The sequence below is a fragment of the Lagopus muta genome, chromosome Z (genome assembly GCF_023343835.1).
Source record: "Lagopus muta isolate bLagMut1 chromosome Z, bLagMut1 primary, whole genome shotgun sequence".
In the NCBI taxonomy this organism is placed as follows: domain Eukaryota; kingdom Metazoa; phylum Chordata; class Aves; order Galliformes; family Phasianidae; genus Lagopus; species Lagopus muta.
In genome coordinates this window covers 3,715,318-3,731,509 of record NC_064472.1, presented here as the reverse complement: position 1 = coordinate 3,731,509, position 16,192 = coordinate 3,715,318, and the positions used below count along the sequence as shown (strand labels likewise).

Here is a 16,192-nt window from a genome sequence, read left to right as displayed (position 1 = left end):
TTTAAAACCATTCCCCCTTGTCAACAAGAAGGTTGGTCAAGTAATTTGGTGTAATTGCTGTGCTACTGTGCTTTCCACCAGATGCCACCTGCTCTTAGTGAATAAAGTACACACATAAATATATGTGTTTGCATGTGCACACATGGGCTTGCTGTTTGCTTTTCCGTTGCCTCTTTAAACTTAATGAGGTGAATTGTGTATTTAAGCTACTATCCTCACCAAAGGTACATACCATGCAGAATATGCCTGAATTTCCCAGATGTCCTTGCTGATGGTTTTGGCTGTGCTGCTGCTCTTCCTCTGAGCACAGCCTCCTCTTTTTAACCTAAGATCCCTCACCACAAGATGCCAACTTGAAAAAGCAAACAGTGGGACTGGGGATTAAAGCCCACATCAAAGTGAGCAGAGGAGACCCTGGCATCTGTCCTAACACTCGTGCACCTGCACAGAGCACAGCTCATGCTTTGGGACGTCCAGCCAACTTGTCTCTCTTTCTGATTTAAACCTCCTACTATTTTGCTTTCCAAATTACAATTAGCGAACAAATTTATAGACAGGATACCAAATACATGGACAAAAAATTAATGTATTCCAACAGTATTCATATGAGCAGTGCAGCATTGTGTTACATGATGTTTAGGAAGATAAACTGAGAACAGAAAAATGAAAGAACCTTCCTAAACTGCATACTGCAGAGCACAAATCTCTTCTATTTCCTCAATGTCTTGACAATGCTCTGGAGTATGAGAGCTTGTGTAAGGGTGCCCATCCTGGGACAAAGACATTTTTCTTGTACTTTTCTAGTGATCCAGGCAAGCCATCTGATCATAGCCTCCCTATAGAGACTGTGAAGCAGTGACAATGCAGCTGAGTGTCTTTGTCTGTCTTTCTGCCTGTATTATTAATTTCTCCGGATGTATTCCCTTGAAGCATAATATCTCATGAATCTCAAGTTCTTTTCTTCAAACACTTCTTTTTAATATCTTACAATGAAACCTTATTTGCTTGGAATTGTTATAAGATGGCTTGCAAATGGAAGGGTTAATCCAGAGGGCTCTTCCAATGCTTTCTTCCACCCATTCTCCCCACACCTTCCCCACTTCCAACAATTTTTTATTTTTACCAGTAGCCTCACAGTTCTGTAATCTAAATGTGCAAATGCTTTGCAGTCACAGTCCAGTAGCTAGGTTAATCTCAGACCCCTGGAGTGGCAGATGGCTGATTTGTTGCTGATTCCAGTTACAGAGAATTGTGCCACCTATTATCTTTGCACAGGCTGTTGCTTAAAAAGATGCCACAGGCAAAATCAGTGACAAGCAAAGCAAAGAAAACACTCTGTGATATGCATTATCACAGGTGAAAATGTGAAATATTTCACCTTTAGTGGGAAGGGCTCAAGAGGTGGACAAAGAGAGGAGAGGAGGTAGGAGGAGAAGAGAGGGAGAGGGATTTTTGTACCTGAAATACAGAAATATATCTGTAGGTTTGCTATAGGAATGATATTGAATTAAAAAAAAAACTTACCCTACTTTAAAAGTTTTTGGAAAGTGTTTATCTTTAGCCCTCTGCTTTAAGTCTTAAACAAAGCAAATTAGTTGGCACTATTGGATACCTTTTCTGCTTTTTCCTAAAGCTCTTCCCAAGCTTTAGCAGTGTGTGTTGTCATACAAATCAGTGGCTCTTGTCCCAGTTGTCACACTTTAGGATTTGCCTAATGACCAATGGGCAAAGTTGTGACAGCACCACATTGCCCACTTTCACCTGAGCTGCATGGAGCAGAAACTTGTCCCTCTACATGGTTTAAGAAGGAGCTTGGAGGACCTTCCAGAACTGATGGGGGCTGAAGCAAGTGGGGGCAGACCTTAGTTCAAAGAGTCCTGGATGATGTACACAAAGGAGCATGTAATGAATTGGAAGAGTGAAAATATTCAGATATTTGTGATCATTTTCTGCACTTGCATGTCTACAATTAATATTTTCTCTTTTCTCTTTGCTCTGGGAAACACCACAGAACCAGATGAAGAATTTGGGAAGAGAGTGTGGGTTCCCTGTGCAGAGTCTGGTGACAAAATCCATGAATAAGGTAAGACCAAGGAATTATATCTGTGAAGGTTTTTCCCTTCCAAACTCATTATTGAAGAATTATATGCAGAACTTCAGATATGCATAGCACAGAAATTGACATTCCAAGTGCGAAGTGAAAAAGTCTGAAACATCAAGCCAAAAAGGACTTCTTTTTAATGCATACTGTTATGATGGTTTGGGTTTTATAACAGTTTGTATTGTATCCAAATGATCTACATGTGAATAATTGTTACCAACCTCCTGACACTGGGACCTAATTAGGAAGTAAGAGCCTTAAATAGGCCATTTGCGTAGTGAGCTTCCATATGTCTCCTTGTGCAATTTATTTGCTTCACTCCATTGAGATATAATGAGAATGAAACTCCTCGAACTGCCTTTGACTCTGAGGCCCTCCTCTTCATCTTCCTTGCAGTTATAGCCCACAATTAAGAAGATAATGTCTATTTCCCTTTGTTCAGAAAGAAAAATGTGCTGTCCTTCTACTCTTATTCCAAACTGACCGAGTTTTTCTATTTCCAAGTTTCCAGTGGAAATAGAATGAGAAATAGCAAAACAATCCATAGGCTATGAAAAATATAATGCACAGTGAAGGATAAGACAGGATGATCATGAAAGTATACTACTTATCATATCTAGTTCTCCTGGAAATCTGCCTAAAAGCTAACATGATTGTGTTTCAGCCAAGGTATAGGTTCAATTTAAAGCCCTCTGTGTTGCTTCTGTTTGGATTTCTGTCTTTTAGGATATGAGGAAGGGGAGTGCTTGGTTCGAGGTATGAATTTTGTCTTAGTTCTGGTTACTTAGTTCAGTATGGACCAACATGCTTTCTAAGGCATTATGTCCATGTTATTTTGAAGAGCATTTTCTTTAAATATGGTTTCAGAGGTTCAGGAGAGATCCTGCTTCCAAACACCTTTTTAGTGCGTGACTCCATCTCAGGCATCATCCTGAAGTCAATAGAAGTTTAGAGTATGAATACCGTCTTCTGCAGGAGCAAACATGAACGAGCTCTCAAAGTGGCTTTTTATTTGTTCTATTTGTTTTTAGTTTTTTCTCTTTTTTTTTTTTTTTTCTTCTAAATTGAGGTCTTATTTCATTTCTCAGTGCACGTCAGTTCCACATGCAATGATTTTGTTTATGATAATTCACTTGCATGTTCCCTTCCAGGAATTGTCATTGCCTTCCAGAGGGGAGGTTAGTGTTGGTTCCCTTGCAGTGATAATTATAATCAGACCTGTCAGCATTCACGCAGTCTACGCTTATCACTTGCATTTAGGAGGATTTTTTCCTGAAGCCTATTACTAGTGTTGCTTCTTAGGGAGAAATAGTCATGATTTTTCAACTAATCTTTGATGTCTCTCAGCTTTGAAAGCACAGAGAGAAGCAAAATTACTGCCAGTTGCAGTTAAAGGCAATGTCTGTCCCTAGCTCTGCTTCTGGAGAGCAGGGGTTTGGGAAACACAGATTCTTGATGCAGTCGTGACTATTTCTCAGTATGTGGGAGACACAAGGCAGTGTTTTTTCCAGTTGTGATACCCTCTTAAATTAGCTCTGTAGATGTGCTAGATGAGGGCTCTGTGTGGTAGGCAATCATGGGCACTGCTTGCCATAAGGGACAGGAGCAGCATGGGACCGATGGAGCTGCAGCCACCTGCACACAGCAGTGAAGTGGTGTCTGGCTGGCCAACGTGGTGGTGTTTGATAGGATGTTGTTTGGTGTTATATTCATTCTAGGATATATAGAAAATTGCCTATCCCAGTGTTTTTTCAGGGAGAGAGGCATCCCACCATTTACTAGACCTGCTCTCATTTTCACTCCATTGCTCTTATTGATATGCTAATTTTCCCCCTCTTTGCCTTTTGCTTTTTGCTAACTTTAAAAAGCAATATGTCAGTTTATACCCTTTCATTAGTCTAAATGAGTGATGTATTTTTAATTCCCTCCTATGCTATCACTGTGTTCTTTATGTTTTCAAAGATTTGGGTTCCCCTGATTTTGGCAGAAATTGAGAACGGTCATTGCTGTATTGCTTTTGTAGTGGAGGAAATGCTGGGACAGTGGGAACTTGTGCTCTCTGCAGCTATGTATTTACAGCATGTAAGAATATGATTTGTCTTTATTTTATTTAAATTCACTGGCAACTCAAGATTTATTTATCAGGTGTCACTCCCTGAAGGAAGATAAATGCTACATGGAAAAGACTTCATCTATTATACAAACAGATTTGAAGGCTTTGCTGTTGCATTTCCCTGCCTGCTGTATGAAGTATAAATGCCTTCGGCTGAGCAGAGACAGAGTGATACTTAGCAGCAGCATCTTATGACCTTTTGATCAGATGAGATCTCAAGCCTTATTAGGGGACGGATTATGATGTGATGGTAAGAGGGCCAGGAATAGTCTTATTGTTATGAGATCTTTCCAGTGAGCATCCTTCTTCAGCATATTCAGGTGGTTAAAGCACTGGAGCCAAGACCAGCATATGAAAATGAGGGAGTAAAGTATTGGAATGGGCAATTCAAACACATTCAAGTTTGCCAACTCCTGCTGAATATCACAGCTTACAGTTTATCCCTAATATTCTCTGACCTCCTATTCTAGCAAGACTGTAAGTGACAGTGCAAAATTTCCTATGACTAATAATCCCATTCTGATAGAAAGTTCTACCCAAAAACAGGCCCTCAGTCACAGTCATACAGTCATAGAAGCATAGAATCCTTAGAGTTGAAAGGGACTGAATTATTCAACCACAATCTACCCTTGTTTAATTTGAAACTATTTCCCCTTGTTCTGTTACCACAGACCCTGCTAAAGTGTCCCTTTCTTCCTGTAGCTCCCCTTTAGATACTGACAGGAGTCCAAGGCATGTAGGGAGGAGCTGCAGTCCCAAATCCAAGGTGTGCACATTGTGAATGTAGTTATCTGGGACTGATGGGAAACACACTCACATAAAGCATCTGTGACATTTTTGAGATAACAAATATAGCACTTAACCCTGTTTCAACTCTATTTACAAAAATTTTGTGTTTAAACAAATGTATGGCCATAGTTGCATTTTTCTTTTAATGGAGTCAAAGAGAAATGTAAACAACTTTTACATAAAGCTTGACTACTACCTGCACAAGATTACTCCTTAAACATCCTTAAACATTGTAGATTCAAATTAAACTTCTAACTTGATGTCCAGTATTGATACTCTGACATAAATAGCCCGAAGGAGAATGCTCACTCATTGTTGACTCTGCTCATTAGGAATGGTTGTGCCAAAGTTTGGCCTGGCTGCCAAGGCCACTTCTGGGAAAGAAAGTAGGGCATTTGTGAGGCACTATGTAAATGTAAATGGATATACATGAGCATGATCCAGACACACACAGGAAGTCCATGCTTGTTATGGAGTATGTAAAATAGCCCTGCATGTACTAGAATTATGGCCTCTAAGTTGTACAGGTTTTGTTTCCTCTTGAAGCTGAATGAACTGTTGGTTTTTTTTCCCTAAAGGGAAGAGAGAGAAGGGCTGGCAGTGCATGAATCCCTAACTGCTATCAGTGTTCCCTAACTGCTATCAGAGGATGCTGATGCATCAGGTCTGGAGAACAATTGCTGCAACAACCCTACAGAAAGTCTTTGAAAATGAAAAGGTTATGGAGGTGGAGGAAATGCACAGCAGGACACCATCTCTTCTTATCTCCCCCAGCCTCTTCAATCAGGTGCCTGCTGAGCTTCCCACTCCTCCTGCCTTTTAGGATAGGATCATAAAGCATTAGATTCTGCTGGCATTAAGTCATCTTCCTGATATTATAGCTCCCCAAGACAGGGAACTGCAGTGAAACATGGAAGCTTGAACCCACATGGGACTTAAACTGTAGCTACTAAGGCTGTGGAGATGTCCAGGAGCTATGAAGAGATACTTGCTGTCTGACTCCATCCTTCACCACTTTTCCAATAGGAAAAGCAAGGAGTTTTGAAAGGTGGATAGCAGCCCTTCTGCTGCCTCCACCTCCTCCAAACATGTTCTTGCTGAAATATACCTGGACCACCAATGGCTTTGCAATGAAAGGTGCTTGAAGAGATGAGCTGCTCTGAAAGGACCCTTCTGAGAGTAACGGTTTCTGATGAAACCTTTTAAATCTTTCCACTGAGAATGCTTTGTGACGTGCGTGGTGAAGAGGGTGAAGGTACAAGGGTCTCTGTGAGGTATGGAACATTGTATGGGCTTTGATGACACTGTATTAAAGTCTTCCCTCTCGGCCTGGGATTGGCTTTGTGCTACTAGATCTTCTGCCAAACAATTCCTATACCAGTGTACTCAAAGCACTCTCTTGTCTTCAGTTTCTGTAACTCAGAGAGATCCATGAAAACAGATTAACTGATCTTCAGCTTAGTACAGAAGCTCATCTAGAACATCTTATGTTCTACAGATTAGAACGGCTAGAGCACATGATAACTTGTAGAGGTGGGATGCTTTTCTAGGGGCATACCATTTAAAGTGGCAAGTACTGAAGAAATAGCATCACACAGATGACAGTGCTATGGAATGGGAAAAAGAGGACAATTTATGAATTTGAGCTGTGTTTGTCTAACTTTGTCATTGTAAGCATGTAATGCCTGGTTCCTTGCAATTATTCTTAGATTACAGACAACAGAAACCTCCAGTTTCTCACTTGAGAAAGAGTGATAGCTTGAACCCGAAAAACACTATTGTTCTAACCAGATTTAGAGCCATACACCTCCCTTCACTTTGCTGGAATGTGGTGATCTTGGGATAGGACAAGGATAGGAGGACATTTATGTCATACCAGTGCCTTAGGCTGCTTGTCTTCAGTAAACGAAGTGGTGTTTGCAAAAGCTGCTGTGCAGAGGAATGAGTATACATGCGGATACTCAGACTACCAGACCTTGGCATGCTTTTGGTCCATGACAACTAGCAAAGTCTTAAATCATTGCTAAACATGGATCAGGGTTCATTTTGCATTTAGCTGCTGTGTTAAGGAAGCTAAGACATGGTTGTGAGCAGAGATATGAACCATTCTGTGCCAGTTGGCCTCCGTGCCTGGCAGTATTTCTGGGCACATTTAATTTGCTAGTGGCTGAGGAGGCTCAGGCCCAGATGGGAAACTTGACTCCATCACCTTAAATTCTATTTGTCAGCAGGGAAGAGTGAAGAGAGCCTCCATCAGAGACTGACTGAGCTTCCCATAGACCTGACCTCTATTCCATTGTAGATGGAAGCTAAAGCAGATAAGCTGACAGAGTCCAACATTCAGTAGCAGAAAGAAAGTCTGTATTAGCCCAGAAAAGGTCACATATAGTACAGGGGAATTTCCTGCATATTTACTAGTTTCCTTCTATGCCTTTCTGAGCTCAGAAAGGTTTTAAATAATTTACTTGATCTTTCCTGCAACAGCAAGTGCCATTTGTCTTCACAGAAAGAGTTTTGTTCTCCCTCACCATATGGAGGTTCCTTTTTCAATCGAAAGGCTGGTGTTCTGTATAATTTCATTTTAATGATCTGGTGGTTGATAGTTAAATGTGTCCACAGAAGACAACTGTAGGCTTTAATGCAAGAAAAGGGCTCATGGAGAGATATGGTTCTATGTCTTTTAAGTATGAGTAAAATGTTTTTGCTCAATAAAGAAAGTCATATTTCAAGTAATTCTCAACTAAAAATACCTGTGTATTTTTTCACACTCACTGAACCAAAAACCTACATGAAAATGTAACTGTGGCTTGACTGCTGCAACTGGAGTGTAATGTGTCATTAACTTTTTAAAATCTTTTCACTCGCAAGATGCCATGATAGAATAAATATTTTTCTTAAACACTTCAAACAAAACATTTTCCCTTCAGGAGTACATCAAGTGTTTGGTCACAATGGGGGAGGAGTTATTAATTGAATCCGGCACTTATTTGGAAACATGACCTTAATCTGTGGGTTTCAGTGCATAAGGTGTTTTCCCTGGATGTTTCAGTAAGTCAGATAAGAAAATTATATTCTTGACATGCTAAAGATGTTCCATTTTTGACAATAGTATCCCAGTTGTACCACTGAAACTCAATGTCCTGTCTTGCTTGTTAACCACCACACATTTATTGTTTCAGTGTCCCATTTTGCTATCAAGTATCAATGCACTGCTACATACCAAATAATCAATAGTTCTGTCAGTTGAGTATTCCCTGGAAATATAATATTACTGTTAATATCGATCCACACAGCAGAAATCAAGGCATCAAAATCTGCAGTCATTACTTGCTAGCACCTTGGCTTTTACTTGCAGAGCAACCAGCTTGAAAATCATGACAGCATGCCATCCCTAGGGACCAATGTTTTCTGCTCTCCCTCCTTCCACGCATAATAATAACCAACAGGAACATAAGTACAAGGGTAACAGCCTGCATGCAACCTGCAGACATAGTGCATATTCATTTCAGTCTTCTGTGTTTTCTGGGTGCAGCGAACCAGCTGCTGGTAAAATCAAGATGCATTGGCTCTGGTATCCACCTCTTTTCCTCCAAGCTTGCCTCAGGAGGAAGAAAATGTGCTTTCCATTCCCGTGTGTGCATTCACACACTCCCCTGTGAGTTTGGCGGTCTCAGTTGTATCTGTAACAGCTTAACAATGAAGTCATGAATGAAAGTTTGGTTTTAAAAAAAAGATTGATTTTACAATTGTCAGCCTTCATAAACGAAGAGTTAAGTGTGATATTCTATAAGCTCTTTCCAGATTTTACTGGATCCAGATAAATTAAACCAGCATTTTATTTGCATATCACAAGATAGTCATCACAGTTCTTCCCACTTAGGAATACTCTAGTTCTGGTCTCTAGAACTGCACTGTGACACAGATAACATTTCTTTATTAAGTGTTTCTATGTGAATAGTATGAGTGCTGGGGGGCAAGTAGCCTGGAATTGAGCAGAGCACCACTTCAGTGAGGATAAATGAGACACAGTCATCATTTGCCATGTGAATTAGCTAAGGACACAGGAAGATTCTCTCAGCTAGAGCCCACCCTACAGCAGGAGCAGCAGCCTGGGCCATGCTGGTCCTGACAACATCACTGTCCGAGTCTTGGGTGATTCCTCTAACACTGCTGTCTCTGCTCAGCCATGCACCTGGAGGGACTGAGAATCTCTCAGCAGCATATGAGGGACATCACTAATGATGGCTGTGCTCTTCTCATCAGGAATTGGTGTGTGCACAGCAAGAGAATTTTTTTGGTATTGTTAGCTGCTAGGTTCTGTCTTGCAAATGACCTTCACCATATTTCCTTTGCTCCCAAACAGGACGTTCATCAGCCTTATGCTCCATCCTCCAGTAGTTCATCTCCTGTATGGCAAGCCATTTAGTTGTTGGGAGAGGAAATTCGAGGCAACTTTTCAGGCTGCCTATGTGAAGAAATATAGATGTGTACTTTCTTTCCTTCTGTAAGGAACCAAGGTCAGATTTTATGTGCTCAGATCAGTATGAAATGCAGAGAAGACATATTTACAATGTTGCACATCTACTGGAGTTTCCTAAAACTCATTTTCATATCAAGGATTACATTTCTACACTCTTTCAAATAGGAAAGAAACAGAAATTCAGACCCTCAGCTGGCTGGAAATGGTGTGACTTACAACTTAGGGCTGCTGCTGTGCAAGTACAAGGAGTCGGCAAGGAGCTCATCATCAGCTGAGGCTGTGTGCCATCAAAAAAAAAGAAAAAAAAGAAAAAAGGAGGCATTGCCATGGTTGCACACTCTTCAAAACATTTTTTCACCTCTATCATTTCTTTTCTGTATGGCTTCAGCAGCTTCTTTCAGCTACTTCAACTAAAACTACAAGTGATGTCATTATTATTATTATTTTTTTCTTCTTGGAAGCTAGTGGCCATTTCTGCCCTTATCTCCTCTTTTAGATAAAATGCCCCCAAATGCCATCATTGAAGTTCAGAGGTCAGTGGTGACTTTCAAATCCTCTGCAATTGCCTTGGATCAAAACCAAATGAAATAAAAATCAATGTATGAGTCAAGAGGCCAAGACACCAAAATGATGTGTCCAATGCAAGCAGCTTGCTGGTTTCAGAACATTTCTGGCAGCCATCTGCTTGTCTGAATTTGAGGATGTGATGCTTTTAAAAGTCAGCGAAGAAACACACACTAAACCACAGCTTTTAGATATTTTGCTTGATGACAGGATTCTCTTTTTGTGCCCATTTTCCTGCAACCTCGAGAATGTCCTGTTTTGCAATCATACAGTCAGCAGGTGTTCATGGTACTGAAGTACCACATTGTGTAATTCTCTAATTTAAAAAGAAAAGCTTTTTGAAGCCTCATTTTCTCCTCATCCCTCTTCATGTATGAGCAACAAAACAGAGAGTTATCAAAACTCAACAGACCCTCATTTGTTTATATGTATAAAGATTGGCCTTTTATAGCTAAAAAGAATCTTTTTGTTTTGTTTTGTTTTGTTTTGTTTGTTTCTTCACACTACTTCTATTTCAATGCCGTGGTCTCAGACTTGTCTTGTGTAACAAAGAAACAGATGCTTTATGGATGGTGTTAACCGAGATACCTCTGACCGAATCACATCTAAGAGCTAAATTCCCCTTTTATTCTTGAAGGTGGTTGGCATCAAAGCACCACGAGGCTGTGGCTGGAGGGAGAAACTTGAACTCATGGTGAACAAATAAAAACATTACAGATTCCTTTGTTGCCAGTGTGACCCCTTTAATTAGCAGCATGTCCACACTTATGAGAATGAAATTGTGTTAGACCATAAAAATCCCTGTCGTGGTCAGAGCACAGTAAAGCAAATGTAATATTGTTCCTGGCCCAAAGACAATATGACATTAAAAGCTAAGGCGAGAGTCAATGCATGGACAGAGGCAGGAAGGCAGAAGTGGGAAAAAGCTTTTGGTCCTTATCAACACATCCAGCTGTGGCCAGCTGTTACAGGGCTGTGTGCATTGCAGTGGGAGAAGTGTGGAAGAGGACTACAGAGAGGGCTGGTTGATGTGTAACAAGAGCCTTTCCTCTGCAGGAGGGACAGCCCTGGAGAAGAGACGAAGGTACATTAGCAAAAGTTGCTTACTCTCTTACTTGGCAATTTCTTAGGGAAAACATTCTGGATTTTATTTTTTTTTAATATATATGAATAAGGCATTTATAAAGTAATGAAAGCTACATTTTCATCAATTACAATGGACTCCATTAAATTCTGGACATTTACCACATCACAATGTTTATCTGCAAGGGAATATTTCTCTGTGCTTAATAAAATGGAGCAGCGGGAGTATTGCAGCAAATTTAAGCCACTTCTAGCACTCAGTGTCAGGATTTTAATGGCACCCACATTACCTTGGCTTCTTTTTATAGCTTCATCTTGCTTTATGTGACAATACTTAGTTTTTATGTCATGCTTTTCGCATATAAATCATGTCACTTCACAAAGAAGAGTAGGACACTATACTCATTTCAGGGAACAGAAATAGCACAAAATGAGGTGGCTTTGTTCTGGCCACAGAGCAGGTCAGAAGCACTGTTAGGAGGAGACCTTTGTCTTTTCAGATCCATTCCCTGAGTGCACTACATCTCCAGCAATAAGCTTTACCTGTTTGTAGACAAGTTGGGGTATGTATCAAAGGCTTACAGTGAGTGGGGTGAAGGGAGTGGGAAGATTCTCATTAACTTCTTGGGGCCTAAAGTTGCAGCCAGCTACTCTGCTCTGACAGAGTTAAGTACTAAGAGATGCTAAAGGCAAGGGAAAAAAAAAAAAAAAAAAAAAAAAAAAAAAAAGAAAGAAAGAAAAAGGAGAAAGGGAAAACAGAAAAAACAAACAGGATGAGGCTACCTGTGTTTCCACTTCTATCACTGGCAGCTGCCTGTTGGCTTGTCTTGGAGGAATTTTCTACAAATCCAGTTTGGAGTGGAGAAAGGAAGATAAAGTCTTACCTGCCTTAACTTGTCTGTTCATCATCTTCTAGTCTCAAATGTGTTTCGAAAGTGGCTTGAGTTCAGTGCTGTCCTTCTGGAAGCCTTGTGGGATTTAGTATGCCCCTTGTTGCCATCTAGTGATAGCGACACTGGAAGATATTAAAGATCAGGATGGGGTCAATATTTGATGGAACTCTTGGCCAGCATGCTGCTGGTGCTCTCTGTAGTGATGAACTATGAGTCTCCGTGCTCCTAACATAAGTAAGGCAGAGCTTGGACTATAGAGTCTCAAGTCAAAGGACCCCTGAACTGAGACATCCCTACTATTGTGTTCCTCAGTTAGAGACAGATGCAGGTTTGAATGGGGCTCCAGTCCCCACCTGGAGACACAATGCAGCTTATTGTTATTTTGATTGTCATGGTGTGTATACGCACACACACACACACACACACACACACACATAATATATATATTTGCTAGAGATTTTACTTCAGAGCACTGGGAGATCTGTTCAATAAGTGAAGCCTTAAAAAGAATATTCAGTCCTGAAAGGTGGTGTGTTCTAAGAGCAAATATGTCTTTAGCTGCCATAAAAGGAAGGAGGAGCAGAATCTATGCTTCTGTGACTACTTCACATGACACGGAAACGGGATCTAATGTAAATCAACACCTATGGCAAATGACATTTATGACACTTATCCAGCAGGATTTGTAGGGATGATGCCATGCTGTTAAAGCCAACAGACTAAAAGAGCTTGATTGACTTTAGTATGCCCACAATGATACTTTTAAATTGTCGTAGCTTCAGATGATGTGACCTTTGTTTTTTTTTGTTGGTTTTTTATTCCCCTCAACTCACCAAAAGAAGACAGGAGCCTTCAATAAGCCCTATGTTTACATCCATTTAGCATCTCAAAGTCTAGCAGGTTAGAATGTTGCCCTATTTAAAAGCATATGGTTAGAATAATTTAAAAGAGAAAAGTGTTTCCCCTTCTTCCCCCACCCTCACTTCTCTTCTGAATAAATTGGAAAATAAAAGGAACAACTGACAGTTGCAGGGAATTTCTTCAATTTTTCAGGAAGAAAATTGCCATCAAGCAAAGAGAAAACATGACATTTTTCAGCCCATTAGGTGAAGGTTTATAAAAGTTACAAGGATGTGAATATTTGGGTTAATATTTTAAACTGCTTTGCAACCTTAGAAGTAATGGGCATGTATAATAATACTTTGCCCAGATCCCCGATATAATACTTTACATGTATACAGAAAACTGCCTTAGTTAAGCTTTCCATCTCTGATCCCTCCTGAAACAAACAAACAAACGAACAAACAAACAAACAAAGAAAAAAAAAAAACAGAAGAATTCAGCAGAGAATTATTCCCTTGTACAGAATTCTACTGAATCCACTCTATAGAGCTCCATAGGAAGGTTTGAAAGGAAGGAGAGGAGAGGAGAGGAGAGGAGAGGAGAGGAGAGGAGAGGAGAGGAGAGGAGAGGAGAGGAGAGGAGAGGAGAGGAGAGGAGAGGAGAGGAGAGGAGAGGAGAGGAAAAGGAAAGGAAAAGGAAAAGGAAAAGGAAAAGGAAAAGGAAAAGGAAAAGGAAAAGGAAAAGGAAAAGGAAAAGGAAAAGGAAAAGGAAAAGGAAAAGGAAAAGGAAAAGGAAAAGGAAAAGGAAAAGGAAAAGGAAAAGGAAAAGGAAAAGGAAAGGAAAGGAAAGGAAAGGAAAGGAAAGGAAAGGAAAGAGAAGAAAAGAAAAGAAAAGAAAAGAAAAGAAAAGAAAAGAAAAGAAAAGAAAAGAAAAGAAAAGAAAAGAAAAGAAAAGAAAAGAAAAGAAAAGAAAAGAAAAGGTCAATCAGCTACATGAGAACTGAGCAAATTAAATGTCTGATTAGTGTTTCAAAAGTGAACATGGGCAGCATTAGAAATTTTCCATCAGCTGTAATAAGGCCAATTACTTTGCTAGTTGCTGATTCCACCATGATTTGTTTAGTGCAGTCATGCTTCAGCCTCTTGCCTGAGCTGATAGGCTTTGTTTATGCTGACTGATCACTTGCAGTGTTTTTCTCTCTATTTTTTTTCATGCTTTTCCTTTTCCTTATACCACTGCAATCCAGATTTGCCCCCCTGCCCCAGTTCTCACTGTCATCCTGGGCAAGTATAACTGAAAGATGAAGAGTTTTGGAGGAGCAAGAGATTACACTGCTTTTCCCAGCTACTTACTGGGATGATTCCTCTTGTTCTCCTCTGCCATCCAGTTTGGAATCCAGAACTGTCCCAAGAAGTGAAGCATCTTGTCAAGGAGTGGGCAGCTAGAGTCTGCTGGGGGCAGTGGCTCTGGAATTGTCACTTTTGTCTTGAGGACAGAGAAATCTCATATCTCTCCAAAGGGCAAACACTTACACATACTCATGAGAAATGAGTCTCCCTGAAAAGTGAACAGGAACTTTTCGCTGCTGTTTACATTCCAGGCCATGGAAATTAATGACTGTCCCCATAGCCACTTTGCACAAGAGCGGTGATTATTCCTGATGACTGGGGAAGAGAACCAGTCAGGGGCATTTAAAGAGCGCATCTGCCTGATTGACAACTTGAATCTAAACTACTGTGATACCTACCAGGAAGAAAAAATCTCACTGAATTCCCTTCCCAAGACATTTAGACCAGGGCTGTGAAGAGCTGGATGCTGCTCCCTTCTCTTTCCCCCTGAGATGCCAATGGGTGGCTTCATCTTCCAGGTGCACAGTGTTTTCCCTTCCAATATTACTCCTTCCTCAACCTCTCTAGCTCATCAGTGATGGCTCATTTTGCATGTACCATTCTTTTTCCCAGCTGCTTCATGTGGTTTTGGTCACTGGGAGAGGAGGTGAACTGTGCTTATGCCTCCTGGCTCAACTTCACAGCCACCTCCTGTGTGCAGGAGCCTGGAGAGCACTGCAAGCAGGGCACAACCATAAAGCTGTGATAGCATCATCCTGAATGACAGAGAATCATGAGTATTTTCATACAAATGAACAGTAGGTAGATTGTGCACCTTGTTTTTGCAGACTCATAGAATGGCTTGGGTTGGAAGGGGCCTCAGGGATCATCAGCCCTGCTGTGGGCAGAGTTGCCAACCACTAATCAAAACACCAGATCAGGCTTCCCAGGGCCCCATCCAGCCTGGCCTTGAATACCTCAAGGGTTGGAGCATCCACAGCTTATCCAGGCAGCCTGCCATTGCCTCACCATCTTCTTTTGAAAACTTCTTCCTGACATCTAATCTAAATCTTCCCTACTTTGATTTAAAACCATTCCCTCTTGTCCTATCAATATTTAAAAAGTTGATTTCCCTCCTGTTTATAATCTTCCGTTAAACACTGAAAAAAACATGAGTTTTCCCCAGAATCTTCTCATCAGACTCTCAGCTTCTTCAGCCTGGCTTTGTAGGAGAAGTACTCCAGCCCCCTGATCATCTTTCTGATTCTCCTCTGAACCAAACTCCAACAGGTCTGCATCCTTTTTTAATTCTGGGAACTCCAAAACTGGATGCAGCACTCCACATGGACCCTCTTGAGTGCAAAGCACACAGGGACAATCCCCTCCCTCACCTTGCTGGCCACCCTTCTGTTGATGCAGCCTGGGATACCACCAGCCTTCTGGGCTGTGAGTGCACACTTCTGGCTCATGTTCACTTTTTAATCCACCAGAACTCCCAAGTGTTTCTTGGCAGGGCTATTCTCAAGTTTTACTCATAGCTGGGACAACCACATCTCAAGCACAGCTACTTGCATTTATCTGTGTTGAAACTTGTTTGTCTGCAAGGAACCTGGGATGATATGAGCCCACCATCAGTGGGTTGCAGCAGGACTAATTGCAGCAGGCAACGCAGCCCCCAGAAACACGAGCTGACACATGAGGTATCAGATTGAGGTGAGACTATCAGCTATCTCCATTTGTACCCTACTATCGGTTTCAGCTTTGCAGCTGGTAAACATGTAGGTGACACACTTTGCTGCCCACAACCCTCCTCATCACCAGGAGCTGTAAAAGATCCTCTGAATGTGTTTCTCATCCCTCACAGTTCATGCCAGCCACAAATAGACACAAAGGAAATGAGCTGCTGGCTCACATCAGAGAAATGTGGCAAAAGGGAATTTGCAGGGAAATGGTAGCAACCCTAAACTGGGAAAGTTAAAGTAGTGGTAGGCTTCAGAA

The 16,192-nt window shown here is 41.0% G+C and overlaps 1 protein-coding gene across 6 annotated transcripts in view; it reads left to right on the top strand.

The window, feature by feature from the left end:
- SETBP1 (SET binding protein 1) overlaps positions 1-16,192 on the top strand; it is a 264,152-nt gene that overhangs the window by 120,110 nt on the left and 127,850 nt on the right. For all 6 annotated transcript variants that reach the window (XM_048932011.1, XM_048932012.1, XM_048932013.1 and 3 more), the window contains exon 4: positions 2,012-2,083. In XM_048932011.1, the coding sequence (XP_048787968.1) occupies positions 2,012-2,083 (72 nt within the window). The remainder of the gene's footprint in view (positions 1-2,011; positions 2,084-16,192) is intronic.